The sequence below is a fragment of the Falco peregrinus genome, chromosome 3 (assembly GCF_023634155.1).
Source record: "Falco peregrinus isolate bFalPer1 chromosome 3, bFalPer1.pri, whole genome shotgun sequence".
NCBI classification, from domain to species: Eukaryota; Metazoa; Chordata; class Aves; order Falconiformes; family Falconidae; genus Falco; species Falco peregrinus.
Window position 1 is genome coordinate 109,144,337 of NC_073723.1, and position 20,053 is coordinate 109,164,389.

At 48.0% G+C, this 20,053-nt stretch overlaps 2 protein-coding genes across 8 annotated transcripts in view; one reads left to right on the forward strand and one right to left on the reverse strand.

The window, feature by feature from the left end:
- Positions 1-4,989, reverse strand: part of PUSL1 (pseudouridine synthase like 1) — a 28,623-nt gene extending 23,634 nt beyond the window's left edge. The window contains exons 1-2 of one of the 2 annotated variants that reach the window (XM_055800900.1): positions 4,658-4,989; positions 3,356-3,413 (exon numbers count right to left, since the gene is read on the reverse strand). In XM_055800900.1, the coding sequence (XP_055656875.1) occupies positions 3,356-3,413; positions 4,658-4,716 (117 nt within the window). In that variant the 5' untranslated portion in view covers positions 4,717-4,989. The remainder of the gene's footprint in view (positions 1-3,355; positions 3,414-4,657) is intronic. The other variant, XM_005237966.4, reaches the window with a different exon arrangement.
- Positions 4,990-7,167: 2,178 nt separating this feature from the next.
- ACAP3 (ArfGAP with coiled-coil, ankyrin repeat and PH domains 3) overlaps positions 7,168-20,053 on the forward strand; it is a 96,818-nt gene continuing 83,932 nt past the window's right edge. For 3 of the 6 annotated variants that reach the window (XM_055800889.1, XM_055800892.1, XM_055800894.1), the window contains exon 1: positions 7,170-7,329. In XM_055800889.1, the coding sequence (XP_055656864.1) occupies positions 7,283-7,329 (47 nt within the window). In that variant the 5' untranslated portion in view covers positions 7,170-7,282. Of the gene's footprint in view, positions 7,330-20,053 lie in introns of all 6 variants that reach the window. The other 3 variants (XM_055800893.1, XM_055800895.1, XM_055800890.1) reach the window with 2 other exon arrangements.

Consider the following 20,053-nt stretch of genomic DNA (forward strand, 5'->3'; position numbering starts at 1 on the left):
GGCCCATTAATGTATACCACCTATGACGGAGAAGCACAAGTTCATCCACTTCTCTCCCTGAAGTCTAAATAAAAAGATCCTCAAGATACTCAGCCAGGTATCTCTACAGGCATTAGGAATGTTTTGGAAAAATAAGCGTCTATTTCTCTTTCACACCAGCTGGATTGCTTACTGGTTTCATCATGCATGATGGCATTAGTTGCACAGATACAAGGGACTGTGCTGTGTTGTCAGGGATGCTGCATGATTTATAAATTGCTGTGTTCTAATAACAACATGCAAGCTTCTGGTTGCAAGTCATCACAGCCTCACTGACTCAATGGGTGCTACGTCAACTGAAACTAATTAAAGATCTAACTCATTTTTAGCGGAACAGATACAAGTTGAAGTGAAATCCAGGAAGAAAAAACTGAGAAAGTAGCTTCTGCTAGAAGAAAGGGTTTCCAAACCAATCTTCTATGTGGCTGAAATCATAATCAGAACAGGGGTCGAAGATGACAGTACTCTTGGTCCATTTTCCTTTTTCTTTTTTTTGGGGGGGTGGTGGTGCATGTGTGTGTACCAAAGCTGCCTTGCATAGTAGGGAGATTGTGTATGTTCTCTTTCTCTCCTCTCCTACTCCCCCTTTTCCTTTCGTGAGGAATAATATCTGGCCTTAGCACAAGGCTGCTGGCCAAAACAGAGCTTCGTGTGGGGAAGATTAGTTTTGGACAGCATTCACCAGCACAATGGGAAACAGCACACTCCGGAGATGGTTCAAACCAAACATGAAAGGGAACTTTCTGTAGATCCTAGCAGGCCCTGCGTACGGTGCCTGTTAGCACAAGCAACAGATACCCACTTTAGCAAAAGGTGCTACACAGGACACCTTCCTTTACAGTAATGACATTTGTGTAAGAATTGAGACTAGAGAGCGAAGTCCTGCATCTTGTAAGCTTCCACAAGGAACCTGAGGGAGCCAAGTCACAGGACTCAGCCTTTGCCACCTGGGGAACAAGGTCTGGCATTTTATGTTCAACCCATCACTAGCAAGCTGGGCTTCAAGTACTTCAAGACAAGTATGCTGCCTCCAAGAAAGTGTTGCCTGCAAAGCTCACCCCCCTCAAAGATACATTAAAAGCTCCTTCAAATATCTACATCTGTTCCCAAACTATAACAAGTCTCCAGTTCCTCCATACAGTCCCAGGGCTCTGTTACATAGCAGCACTGAGGACTGCAAAAGCTTCTGTGTCCTGTAGGATATGGCACTTTACAGTGACAAAGGGTTATAGACAGGCCTTCTGCTCAGCCCCAGTCCAGCAGTTTTACTTTATCACACAGAGAGCTGCAGTACACTCTCACAAACCAGTCCATTACACTTTTAATGATACAGTTGTTGAAATACAAGGTCTACACCTCACAGGTTATTTGCCTGCCTGTAACTGCAAACAAATGTCTGAACATATTTAGAATACAATAAGGATCTCATTAGAGTTTTAATTTTGCCCTTCCCTTCAGTTGCCTTCCTGGGTTTGGAAAGTTGTGAAGTTCAAGGCTACACAGAAATGGAGGAAGGAAGCTAAATTCCTACAGGCCCCAGAAGTTTTCTATTAAAGTTGCTTTAAGACTTCCCATGTGGTTCTAATACACACAGCCCTGCTCAGCAGTGCCCAGCATCAATACCACCACATGAAAGCAAAGCATATATCCCAGAACTGGCCTGCAAAGTGCTGATACTGTGAAAAGACAACACCAAATAAGTTTATCTTTTTCTTTTTCTTTTCTCCTTTAATCACCCATCCTACCCACTTGCCTGTTAAAACAAAGTTACTTGGATAATGCAAAACAACTGCTGGGCTCACCCAAAGTCCGGCGCCTGGGGCTGAGACACTGGATGGTTCAGAGGATTAGATAAATGAGATAGAAAGTCCTTCGGGGCTCTTCTTTCTTTCAAGATCTGCACAATATTTATACACTTTCTCCACAATGGTCTCAGGCAAGAAGCCATACAAATACACCCTGAGAACTCTTACTCAAGCCATAATTCATCACACTTTCCTTCTGCAAACTACTTAGCAAGAGCAGGCAAGAACTCACTCAGCAAACCAAGACACAGTGTGGAAATCCTAGCCATGGTCACAGCGTGGCTGGGTGGGACAGCAAGTCTGCTCCTGGACCAGCTCTTCAACAACTGTTCCTTCACAACACCAGAACTGTAGCTAAGGCAGGCAGAGCGCAGACGATCACAGGCAAGCATGGCTGGCGCACCACCTTCAAACTGCTACCGTTTGTCATGTCCGGTTAGACAGTCTGACCAAAAAGGAGAACTGAGTAACAGAAAGGTTGGCTATTAATATACAGGTGTGATCTGACCTAAAGCAGTCAGCTTCAACCTCTTCAACAATCTCTTATCTTATAAAGAGGCACAAGTTTCATTTTGACTACTTCCAAGACAAGAGAGAAAAATAAAGCAGCTTCCTTTTCATTCCTGCCCTGCACACACACACAGGATTCACCAGCACCGCTCAAACAAACACAGCTCAACAGCAGCTTGTAATTAAGTTACAACTGGGTTGCACAAACATCCAGGTGTGCTGAGCATTTACCCTACACAAGCAACCCACTCCCTACTTCCTGGTGTAACAGTGGGTCTTTTGCATTCCTATTGCACAGTCCAAGCCCAAACAGCATCTGGGTTCCAAAATCCATTCCTACATTCTGGGAAATCCCTGGGAGCAGTGCAGGAACAACAGCAATGACAGGATCATACCTTTTTTTATCCCCAGCATATTAGAAGAACTCCAGAAGAATGGAAACCAAGCATTTTTTTTCTTTGGAACAATGGATATCCTGCTATGCTTTGTTCTGAAAAATGTCTATCTTAGATATCCTCTCCCAGGAGGACACAGCATCTAATATCTAAATCCATAAAGGACTTAGACACAAAGCAGAAGCAGAGCAGCTAAGCCTGTTCAGAACCAAAGTAGTTCTAAGAATAAAAGGAGGCAAGGCAACAAATGCTAATGAAGCTCACATACTAAAGTACGTTCAGGTGGGCCAGCGCCTGAGCCAGGGCTCTCAGAGTCATAGCTCTGGACTTGGATGCCTCAATTTCAAATCTTATTGAAGGATCCACATCTTTTTCAGTATCAGGATTTTAATGTCCCTGACTTCACCCTGACCTATTTCTCCCACCTGTATACTGACATAATTTCTAAAGCACTCCGAGTGTTTTCAGTATTACAGTGTTTAGCACTATGCAAGTGTCTTTTACTGAGTGTCAATCTAAAAATATTTATCCTTGATAATATCTGTAGCTCAACAATGTGACCCTCAAAGTTTCATTTTAATAACAATATGATTAGCAAGGACGTACCTCCAAGTAATTCTGGACTCCAACTGTTGACTGATCATTCGAAGTCCCCATAACCCCACTGCAAAGCAAAACAAATACAATAGTTATTGGTAGGAGTCAAGACACCAGAACATGACAGAGTCCACCAATACATCCAGAAGTTAATGCGGGACAATTAACAAACTGTTTGCTATTGAGCGACCTCGATCTTTTTACAGAACTTGCAGGGACCAAACACTCTGATGAACAGACAGGAAAACAGATGTAGTGCTGATTTTGCAAGAAAGGCGGCTGGAAATAAAAATGTCTTCAAATGTTACTATCTGGACTAGCCCTTCAGACAGAGACTGACAAGAAGGTCAGGCAGACAAATTACAGTAGAAAAGAGTTTAAGGATAAAACTATTCCAGGGCCAGTTGGTTGCCAGTTGCAGGTCCCTTTCTTGCAGGCTCTGTGGATGTCATAAAAGTACTAAAACACCACAAAGACAGTTTGTGATGAGCTTCCTTCTCTACTACAGAAGTCACAGCCATTCACAAAACCTGCTGAAGTGCAGAGATACATCTAAGGCTAAACCCAACCTACCTGTAACTACTCAGAGTAACTTAGGTCAGTGCCCACAGTGACACAGACCGCACACTACAAAAGAATCGTGGGTTTTGGAATATGATGCTATTAATCTGTAAAATCCTCATGAAGATAGGCACCATTCCATGAGTTGGAGCTGCACAAGTTCTCCCACACACTTTTTTTTTTTTTTTAATATGTAAATAAGCACAGCAACACATGTGGGATGTTTTAAGGCCAAGGGGAACCCTGCCTCTGCTACCCTGCAGGACTCCCAGCCCACATTTCACTTCACCTGCATCTCTCGAGCAGCGCAGGTATCTGAACCACTGAGAACTGCCCACACCACCAGGCACCCCACAAACCACCACAGGAAACACAGTAACTTGGCTCCCCCATCCAGCCTGAGACCACAACTATGCCGCCTCCTCCATCCTTTGTTATTTTCTCTTTGCCCATTTTATGCATTTCCTGCCCAGACCATCCCCCTTCCTAACACTTCTACACAGCAGTAGGATGCATAGTCCAGCTCCCCATCTGCTCTCACTTGCTCAGCAAAGGATTTATCCCTCACCAAAACCACTGCACTTGCCCATCCTTCCCCAGCCACCTCCTTGCACCTCCCCCCTCACGGCCCGTGGGTAACCCCCATGGCAGGGCCGGCTCCCCCCTCACGGCCCGTGGGTGACCCCCAGGGCCACAGCAGGCGCTGGTCACTTCCACCGCACATGGCTGAGCACATGCTGAGGCACCTACCTATATTTAGTGCCAAGGTACTGAAAGAACACTAGGTATCGAGTTGGGGGAGAGCCCATCTTTGCTGCCTACGGCCCCACGGCGAAGGCTCCGGCCCCAGCGGGCCCCCGTGCAGCCCAGCGGCCTCCCCTCCCCTCCCCCACGGGCCGCGCCGCCTTCCCCCGGGCGCCGGCCCGCCCCGCGCCGCCGCTTCCGCCGCTTCCGCCGCCGCCGCCGCCGCGCCGGGGGGGCCGCCAGCGCCGGGGCCTGCAGAGGCGGCGGCCGGGGCAGCAGCGCGGGCCCGCCGGGGCCTGGCTCCGCTCGCCGGCAGCGCCTCAAGGCCCGGGGCGGGCGGGCCCGGCAGCGGCCCGGGCCGCGGGGGAGGCGGGCGGGAGCTGGGCGGTGGCCCTGGGCTGCTGCCCGCGGCCTGGGCCCGGGCTGCCTGGAGCCGCCGGTCGGCCGGGGGGCGCAGGCCCGGGCTGTGCCGCCGCTCCCCAGCCCCGGGGGCACCTCGGAGTTTTCCCTTGTGCGTGGAGGAGGCTGACTGAAGGTGACCCGGGCAGCGATGGCGGGGGAAGGAACCCCCTCGAACCCGCGTGCTTGGTCTTCTTGTCGGCTCTCAAGTTTGACTGTAGGCAACCACCTTTCGGCAAGCAGCAGAGCAGGAATGTAACTCCCACAGGAAAAAATGGTTTATATGGGGCCATAAGTTTCCCGGGTGAGGCCCAGGACATGGCAGTGCCCGTGGCAAGGGGCTGCCTGCTGGTTCCTTGGGAGTTTGGGATTGTTGACTAAAAGCTCCAATGTTCCCAACCTGCAGTGACACCGCTCCCGACTGCCAAGAGCTGTGCCAGAATCCCCGCAAAAACCAGCATGGGCATTGCAGGCCAGCCCACGTTCATCCCGGTCAGCCTGCCTGTGGAAAGATGTGTGCAGGCTACCAATTGCTGAGGGTAAAGAACAGCTACAGGGACCAAAATAGGCTGAGATAAGGAGAATTAACAAAAGGCTGCAGATGTTCTTCGTGACTATGTTCTGTATTTTAAAATCTTTATTCATCTTTCTGTCATACTGAACTGCAATATCTGCATGTACAATGGCCTAAAACCAGTAAACAAATGCCCAACTCATTAGAGAAAGAGGGAGAGCAACAGAAAAATCCCTGGCTGCCTCATACAAATCTGAGATCTGTTTTGAATGGAAAAATCCCACCAGCTTTCAACTCGCACAATGGCATCCAGACTCTATTATAACGAAACTGATGAATCTCAGCTTTAAAGAGGATGGTAATTTCTAATCCCTGAGTTTGTGCATACACAGGCAGGCAGAAACACCCGCACACTTTCATCTGTGCTGGAAGAACCAAAAAAAACCCAAAAACAACCATTTGTGTTGATCTGACCTTTATGAAACCATGTAAAACAGAGGCCACAAGAGGTCACCTTGCCCCTTCTCCTGGACGGAGGTGATCGATGGGGGCTACTTCCTTTGCTCCTCAGAAGACGCCAGCATCTGATAACTGTGACAAATAAGTCAGACTTTTGCTCACACATAAATACTTGTGACTGTGGCTGACAAATCAAGCAGATCTGGGAACTCAAGACAGAAATGGGAGCCTGGTCTAGAGGTGACTCTTGGCTCTAGTTTGTGTACAGAAACAGCATTGAACATCTTATTTCATCTCATGTCATCACAGTTCTGCCCATGGCTGAGGTAAGGCCTCATCATCATGTTTTGTCCTGGATTCAGATGCCCTGGCCCTGGTGTTTGTCCGGCTCCTGGTTTTAGTTTAGGTCCATATTACACAGGATGCATTTTCTCAAGTCATGGACCCTGACACTTCACGCCCTTTTCTTAGTCTTAAATTCACCTAAAACTTGCAGTGAATGAGGGGTGTTACACCATTCTTCTGTGTGTGGTGCTGGATGGGTGGAGGATCAGAACTAAGCTCACTGTAATTAGCCTCATTTATCCATGCCACATTACATTGCTATGTCCTGTGGCAAATGTGATCTGTTCGGCCAGACCCACAAGCCCAGATGTCTTCCTTCCTTGGGTGATTACATTGGCTTCCCAGGAGTTACTGCAGATTTACTGCATGGCTGATGGCAGCAACAAATCCACCGCGTAGAGAAAATTAAAAACTAGATTAAGCAGTAACAGGATTGAAGCCAATCCTTTTGACACTGCTGGTGTAGAATCGTCCTGCGCATCCCGCACAGCCTTGACTTTTTTTGTGCGGTGCACGCAGCCGGCCGGGGCGACCCTCGGTGCAAACGACCGGCCGCACCTCCAGCTAATCACTCCAGCAGGCAATTAGCCTGCAACCGCAGCCGGCTCAGCGCAGAAACACGCTCCACCGAGCCGCCCCCGCCGCGTACCGGCGAGGGGGAACCGAGGCGGGGGGAGAAGGGACGGCAGCGCCTTGCGGGAGGCGGCGGGGCCCCCTCGGCTGGGCTCGGGGCAGCCCCGGGCGCGGCGGGCGGTGCTCCCCCCGGGGCAGCGGGCGGTGCTCCCCCCGGCGGGGCGGCGGGCGCGTGTGCGGCGGGCGCGGGGGGCGGGCGCTCGGCCGCGCGTCCCCGGCTGCCGGCGGCCGATGCGCTTCCTGCGCTGAGCGCTGAGCGCTGCGCGGGCCCAGCCGGCAGGATGACGGTGGAGTTCGAGGAGTGCATCAAGGACTCGCCCCGGTTCCGGTAAGCAGCGGCCGAGCCCGGTGGCGCAGCCCTCGGCGGGGGAGCAGCGGGGAGAGAGAGCGGGCTGCCCCCGCGCTCTGCTCAGCGCTCCCGCCGCTACCGGGGGGCCGCGGGGAGCGAACGGGCCCCGTGACGGGCTACCGACCCCCGCCACCCGCCGGGGCTGGGGCTACCGGCGCCGCGGCCGGGATGCCGCCGGCTTGCAGGCGGTGCCCGGCGGTGGCCAGCCCTCCGCGCCGCGCTGCCCTGCTCGTTCCCGGCGGAAAAAATCCCGATCCCAGCGCCCGGCAGACAGCGCCGGGTCCCTCTGGTAACGGGGCTGGCATCGCCCTCGGGGGGGCAGCTGGGCAGCGCTGATTTAAACCGCAAAGGAGCCAGTGCGGAGAAATAGAGCCGTTTCCATGCAGTCGCATTCCCGTCTCTCGGAGGGTGGATTTTTTTAGCAGTCTTGAAGGAATCCGGGCTATGACAACAAAGACGCCGTCTTGGCTGCGCTGCATTTAAAATCAGGCCGTTTCAGAAATGCCCAGGGCTGGAGAGGAGCCCCCACGGTCTGGGTGCAGATGCTCCATTGTGCCAGGAGCATCCATCCTGGCTAGCTGTCTGGATGGGCTGGGGTGTCCTGATGCTATAAAGGGGAAAGCGGAGCTTCCATAGCTAACCATCTCCTGCTGCTTCAGTGCTGTGCCTGGTAGGGACAGAGGGAAGGAAAGACAATAGCCTGCAGAATTCTGCAAGTTGGTTGTGCTGTGTGTAAGGAGGAAGGAGTTACAAGGGGTCTCTCCTTCCTTCCCTGCAGACGTCTCTTGTTGCTCCTTCTCCAAACCTTTGTGTTTATGAAATAGAACGGTTTGCATTTTCCTTGAGCTGCATTTAAAAATAATCTCTTGGAATGCAATATTGATGTGAAAGGCTACCGTGGTCTGTTGCTATTCTGAACAACTGTTATTTTTTTTGTGTGTGGTTGTGTACAGCAGCAAGTAACGCAAATACCTGGGTGCGTGCATCTTCTTTATCCCTGCATATGGGGATATATAGGGCTGTGGAAAGGGTCTTCCTCCACACGTTTTAATTTTGGTTGCACGGTAAGATCCTGCTCTTTCTTGTGCCGAAGGTGGTTCTGAAAGTGTGATGGGCAGTGTCATGTGAGATGACAGGCTGGTCTTGTTTCTGTGCCTGGCTGGCGTTGGAATCATGGGAGTTTTTCGTCAGGAAAAAGTTAGATGCATGGACAGGTTTGCAGAAGGTGTGAAGCTCCTTCTTTAAACCTCTGTTCTCTTGGCATCAATTAGAATTTATCTGCCCCCTCCCTTTTCTTGTTTGACTGTCATTTTATCTATTGTGCCGCAGAGCATGTGAACTGTTCAGTGGCATCCTTCCAGAGCAGTGACTTCACTGTCCAGATGTCTCATTCCACATGGCAGTGACCCTTTTCCTGGTGACGTCAAGATTGATTGATATGTTTATTTATTTATTTTGCCTTTGGTGTGTGTGTGGGCTTCAGGCCAAGTTTCTTAGTATGCAGGCAACATCATTCTGCTCTGTCTGCTCCATCCATAAAAACAAAACAGCTCTCAGAGCACTGGGTTGGACCTTTATCAAAAGCCAGTTATTTAAGCATGGAATTATGAACTATTTCCCAAATGGCCAGACACAGTCTGCCTGTTACAGGGAGAACAAGAGATTAGACTAGAGAAGTAAGCCTGTGTATTTCAGAAGGTCTGAAATATACATAGCAGGGAAATACGTAAACTACGAAAACCTCGAACAGTGAGAAAATACTGACATTAGCAGGCCTATGGGACACACACACACATACAAAAGAACAAAATAGAATTCTTCAGACTTTCTCAAGCAGTATAGATTTTAGCATCCTTGTATACTTTTCTTCCTCCTGACTCTTTAATTAGTTCTTCCGTTACAATTATTCATTTCTAATACAAGAGAATCATTAGATACCTGTAAGGGACAGGACGTCTTCCATAGTACGTAGCAGAGATGCTTACTAACATGTCCCTATAATCTTACAACTATAAAAAAAGTAAAATGCCATGCAAGTTAAACTGTATACAAAAAATACAGATAAAATGAGATGAGAGAAGGTAGCGTAGCATATAATCCACACTTTCTCAACAGAGACTGAGACAGCAATAGGTGAAGTCCCTTGCCATAGGAAACATCTGTGGAAGAGGCAAAAATGTAATCCAGGTTTCCCACACCAGTCCCTTAGCTGGGAATCGCCCTCCCTTTCCTGCTGGCACCCAGTGCTGCATAGAGCCCCTCTGCGCTTGCCAGCAAAGGGTTGTGCCATGTTTTACAATTGGTTTATTCTCCTCATCAGTGAACCTTCGAGCTAATCAAATTGTTTTCTGTTTGTGGTACGCAGGGAGGAAAAAAAACCCGCAAAAAATAACACACAGGCATAAACAAACATTGTATTAAGCATCCCATAATAAGGCTACCAAACTAGTCTACTTTAGGAGTCAAATCCAATTACATGTCAAAACACTCCAAATCGATATTCAATACACGCTCCATCCATCATTGCTTCCCATTATATAGGGGCCAGTTGCTACAAAGAAAACTTCTGTTTTTAAAAGATTTCGTTACTTGATCATGTGTAGCTCTGTAGATGGGTTGATAAGCCTTGTTTCTGTAAGGCATCTTGTAGAGACATGTATATTCAATTCCAGTAAACAGGTATAATTATCCTGAAAGACCAGTTCTAGCACATTTGAGTGCAACCCCGATAGATATTGTGGCTTTCATCTGCCTGACACGCGGAGCCTTCTGTTTCGCTAGCAGTAGTCTGGGAAATCTAGGAACGTGTTTCTGACTTGTTCCACTCAGTCACAGAAGCCAGTGGTCTGGAGCGATGCAAAGAAGAACCCATTACTGCCCTTACCCTTGCAGATCTGTTAAGCAACAGTGCTAGATGAGTAATTTTGGCTCATTCTTGCAAATTGGAAGTCCTTAGGCATACTGCCAGCTCCAAAGGCTTACCCCCAACCTTTATTCCCTCCTCACTCAGGGAACACTCATTTCGTGCTAAGGGACAGGTAGGGACATGGTTACTCATTCTGGGTGTAAATGTGCTCTCAGAACAGTCAGGAGGACAAGGGAAGAGTGGGAACAAACTGCGGAAGTTGGACCTGGCTGTAGCACTCTGTGGGTCACAGAAAACCCGAAATGCCTGTGTGGTAATTCCCACAAGGGAAGGAAATAAGCGGTTATTTCCTTAACTAACATTGCTATTGTAGTTGTTGCTATTAACTAACCTTATTAATCAGAGTTGTGAGGTCAGGGTTACCCACTGCGGAGCGGGCTGCGTGTCAGTGGGGTGAGCCAGGAGGTGCCGTGCTGACTGTAGCACAGTGACTCAGATGCTGGAATCTTCTCATGAGGAGCCCTTACAGCTGCCGTGACCTGAGGGAACAGACAGCTAACAGCATCCCTCTGGATCCATCCAAGCCCCAGGCCACCGAGGAACCTCTGTGCTGCTTAGCAGGAAAGGGAGACCTGCAACTGGGGCATACACAAGACCACGTACGTGCCCAGATCTGAGGGGTGCCAGTCTTCACCTCCCCCGTGCCTTGCAGCCTCTTGGATGGCTGTAAGGCAGTAATTCGGAAATGCACAGGGCTCCCCGGAGCAGCGCTGTCATCAGGCAGTGACCCAGGGACATAGGCAGAGATGGTTTTTCTAGCAGTGTGCACCACTGTCTGCGTGTTATTGCAGCTCTCGTTAGCCAGGGAAAAATGCAGGCATGTAATTCTAGCTCCATGAAAGATGCAAGACAAAAAAATTGTCATTTGCCAGAGGAAAAGAAAGTGGAAAAACATGTACATTTTAGAAAATATTTTCTAACTCTTACTAGGGTGTTTCAAATAGAAGGGGAAAAATTAAAATCAGTAGTCAACCTGATCTTGCTAAGTCTGGTAACAGATTGAATTAGACAACTTTAAAGCTGGCATAACCAGTTTTAATGCATCGGTGCTATGTAAATGTGTGTTGGTGAAGGCCTCTGCTGAAAAAATCTTTAGTGGCTTCTGTGTGATTTGTGTCAGTTGACATTGCGTGCCATCGACATGGAGTTTGAAGTAAGCCAAACTTATTAGCTTAAGTTATTTAAAAGCAAATTTAAATTACGCCCAGAACAGCCGAAGAAAGAATCTTCATCTATTTAACTAAATCAATTTAACAAAAAGAGCACATGCATTGATTTGAAATTGGTTTTTGTTACACAAGTCATCTTATGTAAGCAAGATCCCTGGTCCTGATTGCAGTTGCATGAATATATGCCTACGTAGAGAGCTTTTTGAATGAGAGACTAATGAGCATAATTGCCATCACTTGCTGGTTTAGTTGCACGAGAGAGAAGATGCTGTCACAAAACCAGCATGATACTATCTATATCAATTGTAATACCTGTCTTTATTTATCCTATTTCTTATCTCTTGACTATTGCACTTCTAAAGTCAGAGTCTGAAGTATGTAGAGGGAGAAGTCAAAGATGTCACCGTATAGTTACTTCTCCTCGCAGTACCAGCCATGAGATGCTCTCCCAGTTCCAGCAGTCCACCCTCTCCATCCAGATCCTAAATATCTGTGCATCAGCGTGGTGCTTTCCGAGTGCAGTGAGGCTTTGTTTCCTCTCCTGGCTTCTGCCCCCCCTTTTTTGGCATCCCTTTAAAGTCATCCCAAGTCAGTAATATAGAAGCAAATCTGGCCTTTACCGGAGTTGTACTGGGGCATGGTGGCATCTGTCCCTCATCTATTAGGTTGGTGCCTCCCCACAGACGTGTGTCTGTCTGTGTGTGACAACTGTAGTTGTGACAACTTCACCCAAAGGGCTTCCTCTGCCATTGAGGCAGCATTACCCTTCAACTGCTCTTGTGTCAGGTGAATCCCATTCACAGCGGGACCCTCGCGTGGTACAATTCTTTTTCCTCCGTAGGTGGTACCACAGAAGTATGTGGAAGCAGAAGTCCCTTAATCTGAGGTTCCCTGTCCTCAAAACCACCATGTGAATCCTGAAGTACTTAGGAAAAAGCTGCAGTCCTTCAGCTTGCATTACTGTGGGCAGAGTTGAAGGTATTTATTCAGTGTGTAGACAGGGAAAATCCCCTGGTATGAGAGAATTGACTGGGTGACAACTGACGTGAGATCTCTGGCTTGGCTTCATAAATGGTATTTCATGCCAAATTTTTAGCAAGCAGTTTCCTTAGTAACTGTGAATTGTGAACTGTGTAAGCAGAGTATCCCAAAGGGCCAAGGTTCTGAAGCTAAAACCCTGCTGATCCATCCCAACTCTCAAAATCAGAAAAGGGATTTTTAAATATTTTTTTTTTCCCCAAGATAAGACTGTCCAGACTAAGGAGCTGTGAGTTTGCAGTGGATGATGCTAAACTCTGAGATACAGTCTCTCAGGACACTCATAACAGCTATAGCTCATAAGTTTCATGGCATAGCGCACGGACCAGGGAAATTTTGGTCCTTCGTAATTTGATGATTGAGTTTGTTACAGGAATATCACTCCTGTATTGTGCCTTGCTTTGTAATAGTACGTGCCCTGTAAGAACATCTGCAAACTTTGAAATGCTTCTAGTTGCCCAACAGATCAGTTTCTGAGTTGGAAGTTGCTTGCTTTCATTTTCAGTAGCTGTTCCTCTCTTGTCTTTCTACTGGCTGGGATGTGTGTGGCTACACAAAGATGGAAATCATCACTTTTGTTGGTGATGGCCTTCTGACATTTTTCCCTCTCCGTGGCTCTCCTCCTGGCTGCCATGAGATAAGTGTAAGGAGTAAGCTGTTCCACCTGAATGATTTTGCAGGAAAAGTTTTGCAAAGTGTAAAACTCCGGTTGTCACATGCACAGGGTGTTAGTCTGGGCTGCTTTCCCCCAGAGCCTTCTGGGGGGCAACACCCCGAGGAACTGTAGACCTTGTCCTGTTGGGATGGCCGAAAGCCACTGAGAAAGCCAAGATCAGGGTTTTGCTAGTGGCTAGTTTTCTAGCTGTAATAAAGAATGTAAGAGGGTTGGAAGTTAGATGACAAAACCGAAAGAGCAGTAACCCTGCGGTGGAAGAGGGTAATTAGACCCAGAGGTAATGTGGCTCAGAGATGCTGATGCTAGCTTATCTGTGCTGTTGAAAGTATCTGTGGGAGACGCATCCATCCCTCCTCGGAGAGTGCCACATGTCTTGATAATTGTGCTTTGCTGGTTGTCATGGCACCACGCAGTGTCTCTGGATTCCAACCCTGGTCCTCGAAGGACTGCAGTGAGGCCAAGTGAGCACGTAGAATAAGAGTTCAATGAAACGTTATTTGGCGTTACCTCATTCATGTGGACTCTAGACAGGCTCCTGTTGAAATGTGTGTTACTGCAAAGCCAGCGAGCTTTGCATTCTAGGGATAAGTCAGAGCCTGTTGTCACACACAGTGCTGAAGCTTAGGAAGCTGGAAAGGTGCCACAAAGCCAGTTTTGTGGTGATGGGAAACAAAGGTGTCGAGCCTTCATCTGAAGGGAACCCAGGCTCTCTGCTAGCCACAGCGGAGAATGGGGAGCCCCGGGGCTGAGGGCTCCTGCTTGCTTTGGCACTCAGCGATTGTGCGATGGAGGAAAGTCCCTTTTATTTATTTCAACAGCTCCTCTGCTTTATTTTCCTTAGCTTAGGGACAGGGGCGGGATGGAAGGGTCTCACTGCGTGTCTGAGTCAAGAGCCTGTGAAGTAATTAATGTTTGTGATGGCAAAGCACCTTCAGTAACGTGATGCCATCACCACTGACTGATTAATCATTCATTTCTGGTGATCCCTTTAGGTAGGAAAGCATGGCATTCCCACGCTGGGCTCCGAGGGGAGGTGGGCTAGAAAGTAGGGCAACATGCTGCTGCTGCATGCACCAGGGACCTTTCCCAGCTCGTGAGAGAGAAGCCATCCATTTACCATTTACCATTTACCACCATTTTGGTCTGCCTCCCAGAGACAGGAAGGCAGTGCAGGCTCCTGGAGTCAGGCTGGTTTTTTTTGGTCTCAGTGGCATCATCAAGGCAGCTCTCCAGTCCGGCCAGGGAGAAGGGATGCAACAGCATGGTGGAGAATCCTGTGCCTGGAGGAGCTTGGACTGCGCGTCTGGCAGCTTTCTCTGGCTGGCCTCCCCTGGGCCAGACATCCTGAGCTTGTTGCACGTTATCCATGTTATCAGTGACACAACCTCTCTTAATCTGGGTGCTTCTGCAAAGTTTTGCACTGTCAGTAGGGCAGTTCGTCTCTGACCTATAATCACTGGATAAGGAATAAAGCACTGTCTCATCTGCTAATGCACGGATCAGGCATCGTAAATTCTGCTACAATGCCTGAGTTGTATCCTGGGGGATATTGCAAGTCCCTTTTTCCAGTTAAACAGTATTTTCTGATTTGAAGAGACCTTATCCCGGGGTTACTAACACAGGTACAGCGAGCTGAGAAACCCCTTTCCAAGTCACGTAGTAGATATAAGGAAACCAGAGACTTTCAGTTTGGTACTGGGACTTGAGCGGGCAACAGATGAACTCGGGATGGAAAGCGTATACATTGGATTAGGTTAGGAACAGCACGAAGGCTAAGACCTGAAATCAGAGCTACGAGAGTGACTTTGGGTCTGGATGCACCTGTCTCTAGGCTGTGTCCGTACTGTTTCACATAGTTTGTCAGGTCAAACAGGTCCCTAGCTCCTCCTGTTCAGATACGTGGGGCTGGTGAAAGAGCCAGTTTTCGCACCACCTAGCAGTTTCCTGTAGCCATTGCAAAATAAGTTTTAATTCCTGCACCGAAAAGCTACCTGAAACTGCTAGCCCCATAAAGCCTTGACTCTGAAGTGTCCTGAGCTGCTCTGTTCTGAAGGGGCAGTGGAAGGGCAGGAATGGGAGGAATGAAAACCCAGCACAAGAGCTTTGGAATCCCGAGGTTTTCTGAAATGGCAAAGGTCTCTTTAAAACCTGGTTTCATAACACTATGAAATTTCATCCATAATATTAATTTTTTTTGCAGCAGGAAAGCCAGTGGAACCATGAGTTTTTCTGGCTTCCTAAGCACTGGCTTTGCTTAAAAAAACAGGCTACTGCTAGCTTTGTAAGTTTGGTTATCTGGGATAAAGAAACAAGTCCTAGAAACAGACCTGCAATCCGAGTTTAGTTGAATTTTGGGGACAGATCAGAATGTTTCCCTGGAGCCAGGAGTGCTTGTTCACTTGCAGTTCTCTTATACATCAGGGCTGTATTCTGATTTCAGACATTGACAGTCATTCCTGACCACTGTTTCCCAAGTGTTTGTTACACACACAGATTGTCAGCTCTTCCCATAATTAATGTGGTTCCTGTCTAATGTAAAGCTTGCATTAAAGATGAGCGGGGGAGGAAAGGAAGTGGGGAAAAAAAAGAAGGTAGGTTATCCTTCATGCTAACATGATGCCATGCTAACTTTTCCTGTGGGGAAAGGAAAGGGAAGCGAGAGCAGAATTAGTTCCCTTTTTGACCAGCGGTTGCAGACTTGAAGGGAGACAGGGAAGCAGGCTTCATGGCCAGTATGGGAGGTTGAGATTTTTACCTGCCAGTAGCTTTCTAATTGCTGCTTTATCTTCTCTGAGGCACTGCAGAGCCTGCTCTGTTAAGATCTTGGAGTGGGTAAGACAAAGAATTGGAGCTGTGGAATTCCCTGCACTAGGGGTCTGCATGCCTCAGCCCCAGGCCAGGGGGGTGGACTATGTGTCTTAACTGCCATCCCCGGGAGATGTGTAGATCTTCCAGGCTGCATGGAGGTGAATTGTGTCTCTACCCCTCAGTACACAGCAGCCAGAATGTTAGCTGCCAGCCTTCCTCTCTGCAGGACCCCACAGGAGAGGGAGCAGGGTGGAGGCTGTTTTCCTGCAACTCCGCTGCATCCATGCCTGGCTGCAGCCAGACTGGCCCTCAGCCCAGAAGGAGCTGCCCACAACTGCAGTCACAACACCCATCGTGGCTGGCCGTGTACCAGCAAGGAAAAAGCATCCTGCTTCATGTCCTGCCCATTGTGCGAGCTGCTAAAAGAAAGGGAAAAAGTGTTTCTACTTCTATTGCCACAGATTAGAAAAGCAGACTGGGTATGCTGGAGACTCCATTCCTCTAGAAGGCTTGGAGGAGAGTTTTCATGGGTTCCTTCCTGCACATGCTTGGTGGTAGGAAACTGGCTTTGCCACCCGTCCCGTGCGTATGAACAGAGCTAGGCATGCATGTATCTGCCCTGACAAACTAGGTGAGACAATACCAACACAGGTCAAAGAAGTGGTGAGTAAGCCACACGTGTTGCTGCAGGAGCTGGTTACTCCTCTGAGCTGCTGCTCCCAAAAGAAGAAAATGAGGCAAGATAATTGCCCGTACGCGAAGCTCTTGGCAAAATGTTCCATCCTTTTCACTTGGCGGGGTACGTGTTTTGCCTTACTGGAAAGGGTTTGTTTTAAAGCAGTGCATCTACAGATCTTTTTATTTTTGCATGGTGCTGTCTCCTCTGGCCTCTCATTTTGTAAAGAAGGGAATAAATAGAGACTTTGACTTATAGGAAGGAAGAAACAACTAGAAAAAATAATGGAAAGGTTGTAAATGTATTTTCAATAGCCCGTACTGATCCACTGAATACAAAGTGGACCAAATGCAGTGTGGTACGTTTACAGCAGTGTGCGCATGCACGCCCTACGTTCTTGTCATGCTTCACCTTATCTGCAGGAGAAGTTTACTTAATGCTTATGTGCCAGGTCTCTTCTTGAGGGAAGCAGAGAACATTCTATTGCTCTGATATAATTAACCATCATTTGATTCAGTGTGGAATAACACACACACATGTACGCAGTCTCTGAGAGTAATTGTTCTAGTACAGAACTTTTACTGGGTATAGCGAGGGAATGGCTAAAAAGCAAAGCAGTATATTCATTACAGTGGATTAAAGGGATGATGTCAGAACTCATGGGTGGCACATCCCAGAGTGAAGTGCTCATTCATTCCTTAAATAAGCATAAAGTGGCACAGTCTAAACAGATTATATAATATCAGAGAGTGAGATAATCCGTTCTCTGCATACCCAGCCTGCTCCATCACCCTGCAGCGGGGCTTAATAAGTTCCATACTCTTCATTAAATGCTACTGCTGATAGAAACAGCATGTGTGAACATGTGTGTAAATATGTATGTGCACATGCAGTGTTTGCAGCGTTGGATACATCTACCTATTGATAAGGTGAGAGGAGATTTTATGGGAATAAAATTTAGCTGTATGGCCTGCATGTGCATGCATTGAGATGCACAGAGATACAGACGTATAGCTTGTAGTCCTTTCTCAGCATCCAGGCAGCTGTGCTGGTCTGTATTTAACAGTAACGTAGAGGAGACTGACATATGGTTTCATCTGCTAAATCTCTGGCCATTGGGCTGAAAATACAGCATACTACGTGTATAGTTTTTACAGACATGGTCCGCATATATTGCTACGGTAAAATATCTCCATTGACATAGGGAGCTGCTAAAAGGGATTTGTCTGTACTCCTACGACAAAGAAAAGTTAGGTTATGCATATATACACACTTGTGGCTAGCTTGAAGGCCATTTTATGCCCATGCACTTAAGAAGAATACAAGCTTAAACATTGGCTTGGTCCTGCTACATTTGCCATGTCGGGGTATTGCAGAAATCTCTCTGACTATTCTGAAGAAGGCTATTCAAGCATGTCAGTTGTTCCTGCTCCATTGTAGCTCAGTGAAACAATGCTGTTTCCCACAGCTCAATTTCTTTCCAGAATATCACCCCTTTGTTCTCTCTGATAAACCCAGTTTTTGGCAGGAAGTATGGATTTGTCCCCACACTGTGACCTCACCCCAGGATGTGGGAAGCAGCCACTGTGATAGCACTGACATAGCAGGAGCCCCTTTCCCCTTCCCTTCCCTTCCCTTCCCTTCCCTTCCCTTCCCTTCCCTTCCCTTCCCTTCCCTTCCCTTCCCTTCCCTTCCCTTCCCTTCCCTTCCCTTTCCCACTTCCCACACACTTCTCTTCCCACACGTTTCTCTTCCCACAGGCTTCCTGGCTTTTCTTGCTTGCACCATCTGGAGGCTGGCACTTCAGCTGGTGCTCTCAGCTTTGCAGAGATCAGCCTACCTGAGGTTGGAGGAAGAGAAGGCAGCAAGCTGACTTTGTAGAAAGATGCCTACCTTAAGTGTTCAAAGAGTGTAATAAAACCAGTTCTGCCAGATTGAGTTGAGGAGTTTGGAATTATGCAAGCTCTTGATGTACCACTGACTCATCTGAATTCAGAGATAATGCATAAGACGATGGGACAATGCCAGACTAGTGAACAGGACCGAGACACTGCAAAAATCCAAGCTGATACATATGTTGATGGGATGGGAAGAGGCTTCTCTCAGAAGTCAAAATGCTATAGCATCTAGCCTCATGGACTTTAATCTTTGCTTGTGTTCATCACAATTATTCATAGTTTAGTACTCCATGCTTCTCTGTTACCTGCTGTTCTGAAGTGTGTGGGGGGGGTGTGTTTCAGATGAGGTGTGTGAGATGCCTGGAGATCAAGAAGAAGCGGCAGTTTCTAACTGAATTTTCAGTATGGAGGATGACTATCTGTGAATCCTGCAGGGCTGAATCCTGTTGTTCTGACCCTTGACTTTGTGCTTCATTTCTTTTTCTGCTGCTGAGGCCTGTTACTACAATGCCAACTTTGTTCTCCCTTGCCTGGGCCACACCATTGAGTACAGAGGACGTATTAATTTTACTCCAAGCAGCACTGGTCCCCGTTTCCTGCCCAGTGATTCCCTCTACCACCATTCTGGCTTTTTGTGTGAGCTTGGGAATTTCCTCCTTGTATATGAGCCTACCCATCCTATGTCCAGAGCAGGGTCCGAGCCAACGTCAGGTATGCAGCAGGATGGTAAGGTTCATCCTGCAAGGATGATTTACTAGCTCAGAGGGAGGTGACAGTCCATTATGTGGCCATATGTAGCTGGTGTCCTCTTCTAAAGCTTGATGACCAAGATACTAATCCTTTACATGAGAATTAATACCCCAGCCGCAGCACAGTAGTTCTGCTCCCTCTCAAGAGGTGTAAGGCAGTCAGAGCTAGAAAAGCGGTCCCATACCCAACCCCGGAGAGTAATAAATAAAAGCAAGGGGTGAGTAGTGTTTAGGACACTTACTCATATTTCCCCCAACAAGCTTCCATGCCGCACCAGCTGAAGTAGCATAGCCACAGACTCTCATCCCTTTAGGAAAGGGTTGTGTTACTTATTGGTAAGTAACTCTACAGGAAAAAAACAGTTGTTTTGTGGCACTGGGGTGCAGAAAAAAATACTTGGCACCTCCAGGAGGGTGTAAGCAACACCCAGCTCTCCCAGGGCCAAGGAAGGGGTAAGGAACCTCCCTTATTGCCCCCAGGTCAGTCAGCACTTCCAGCACTTCTGCTGCCAGGGAGGGCAAGACCTTTGCTGTGTTTGGCAGGACACGACACAGGAAAAGCCTTTCAGACAGAGACAAAGGGAGCATAGAGGTTGGGGAGCTCCAGTTCTGAGCCAAGGCCCAAGGGAGGGAGAGAAAAAAAAAAAGAAACAAGGAGCATTTAGTGCTGAGAGAGATCCCTGCTGCGGGAGGGTGGATTGAGCTAAACTATGGACTAGGGGAAGTCTCAACAAAGCCCGCTGGAACTTGTCCAGCCCTGTTG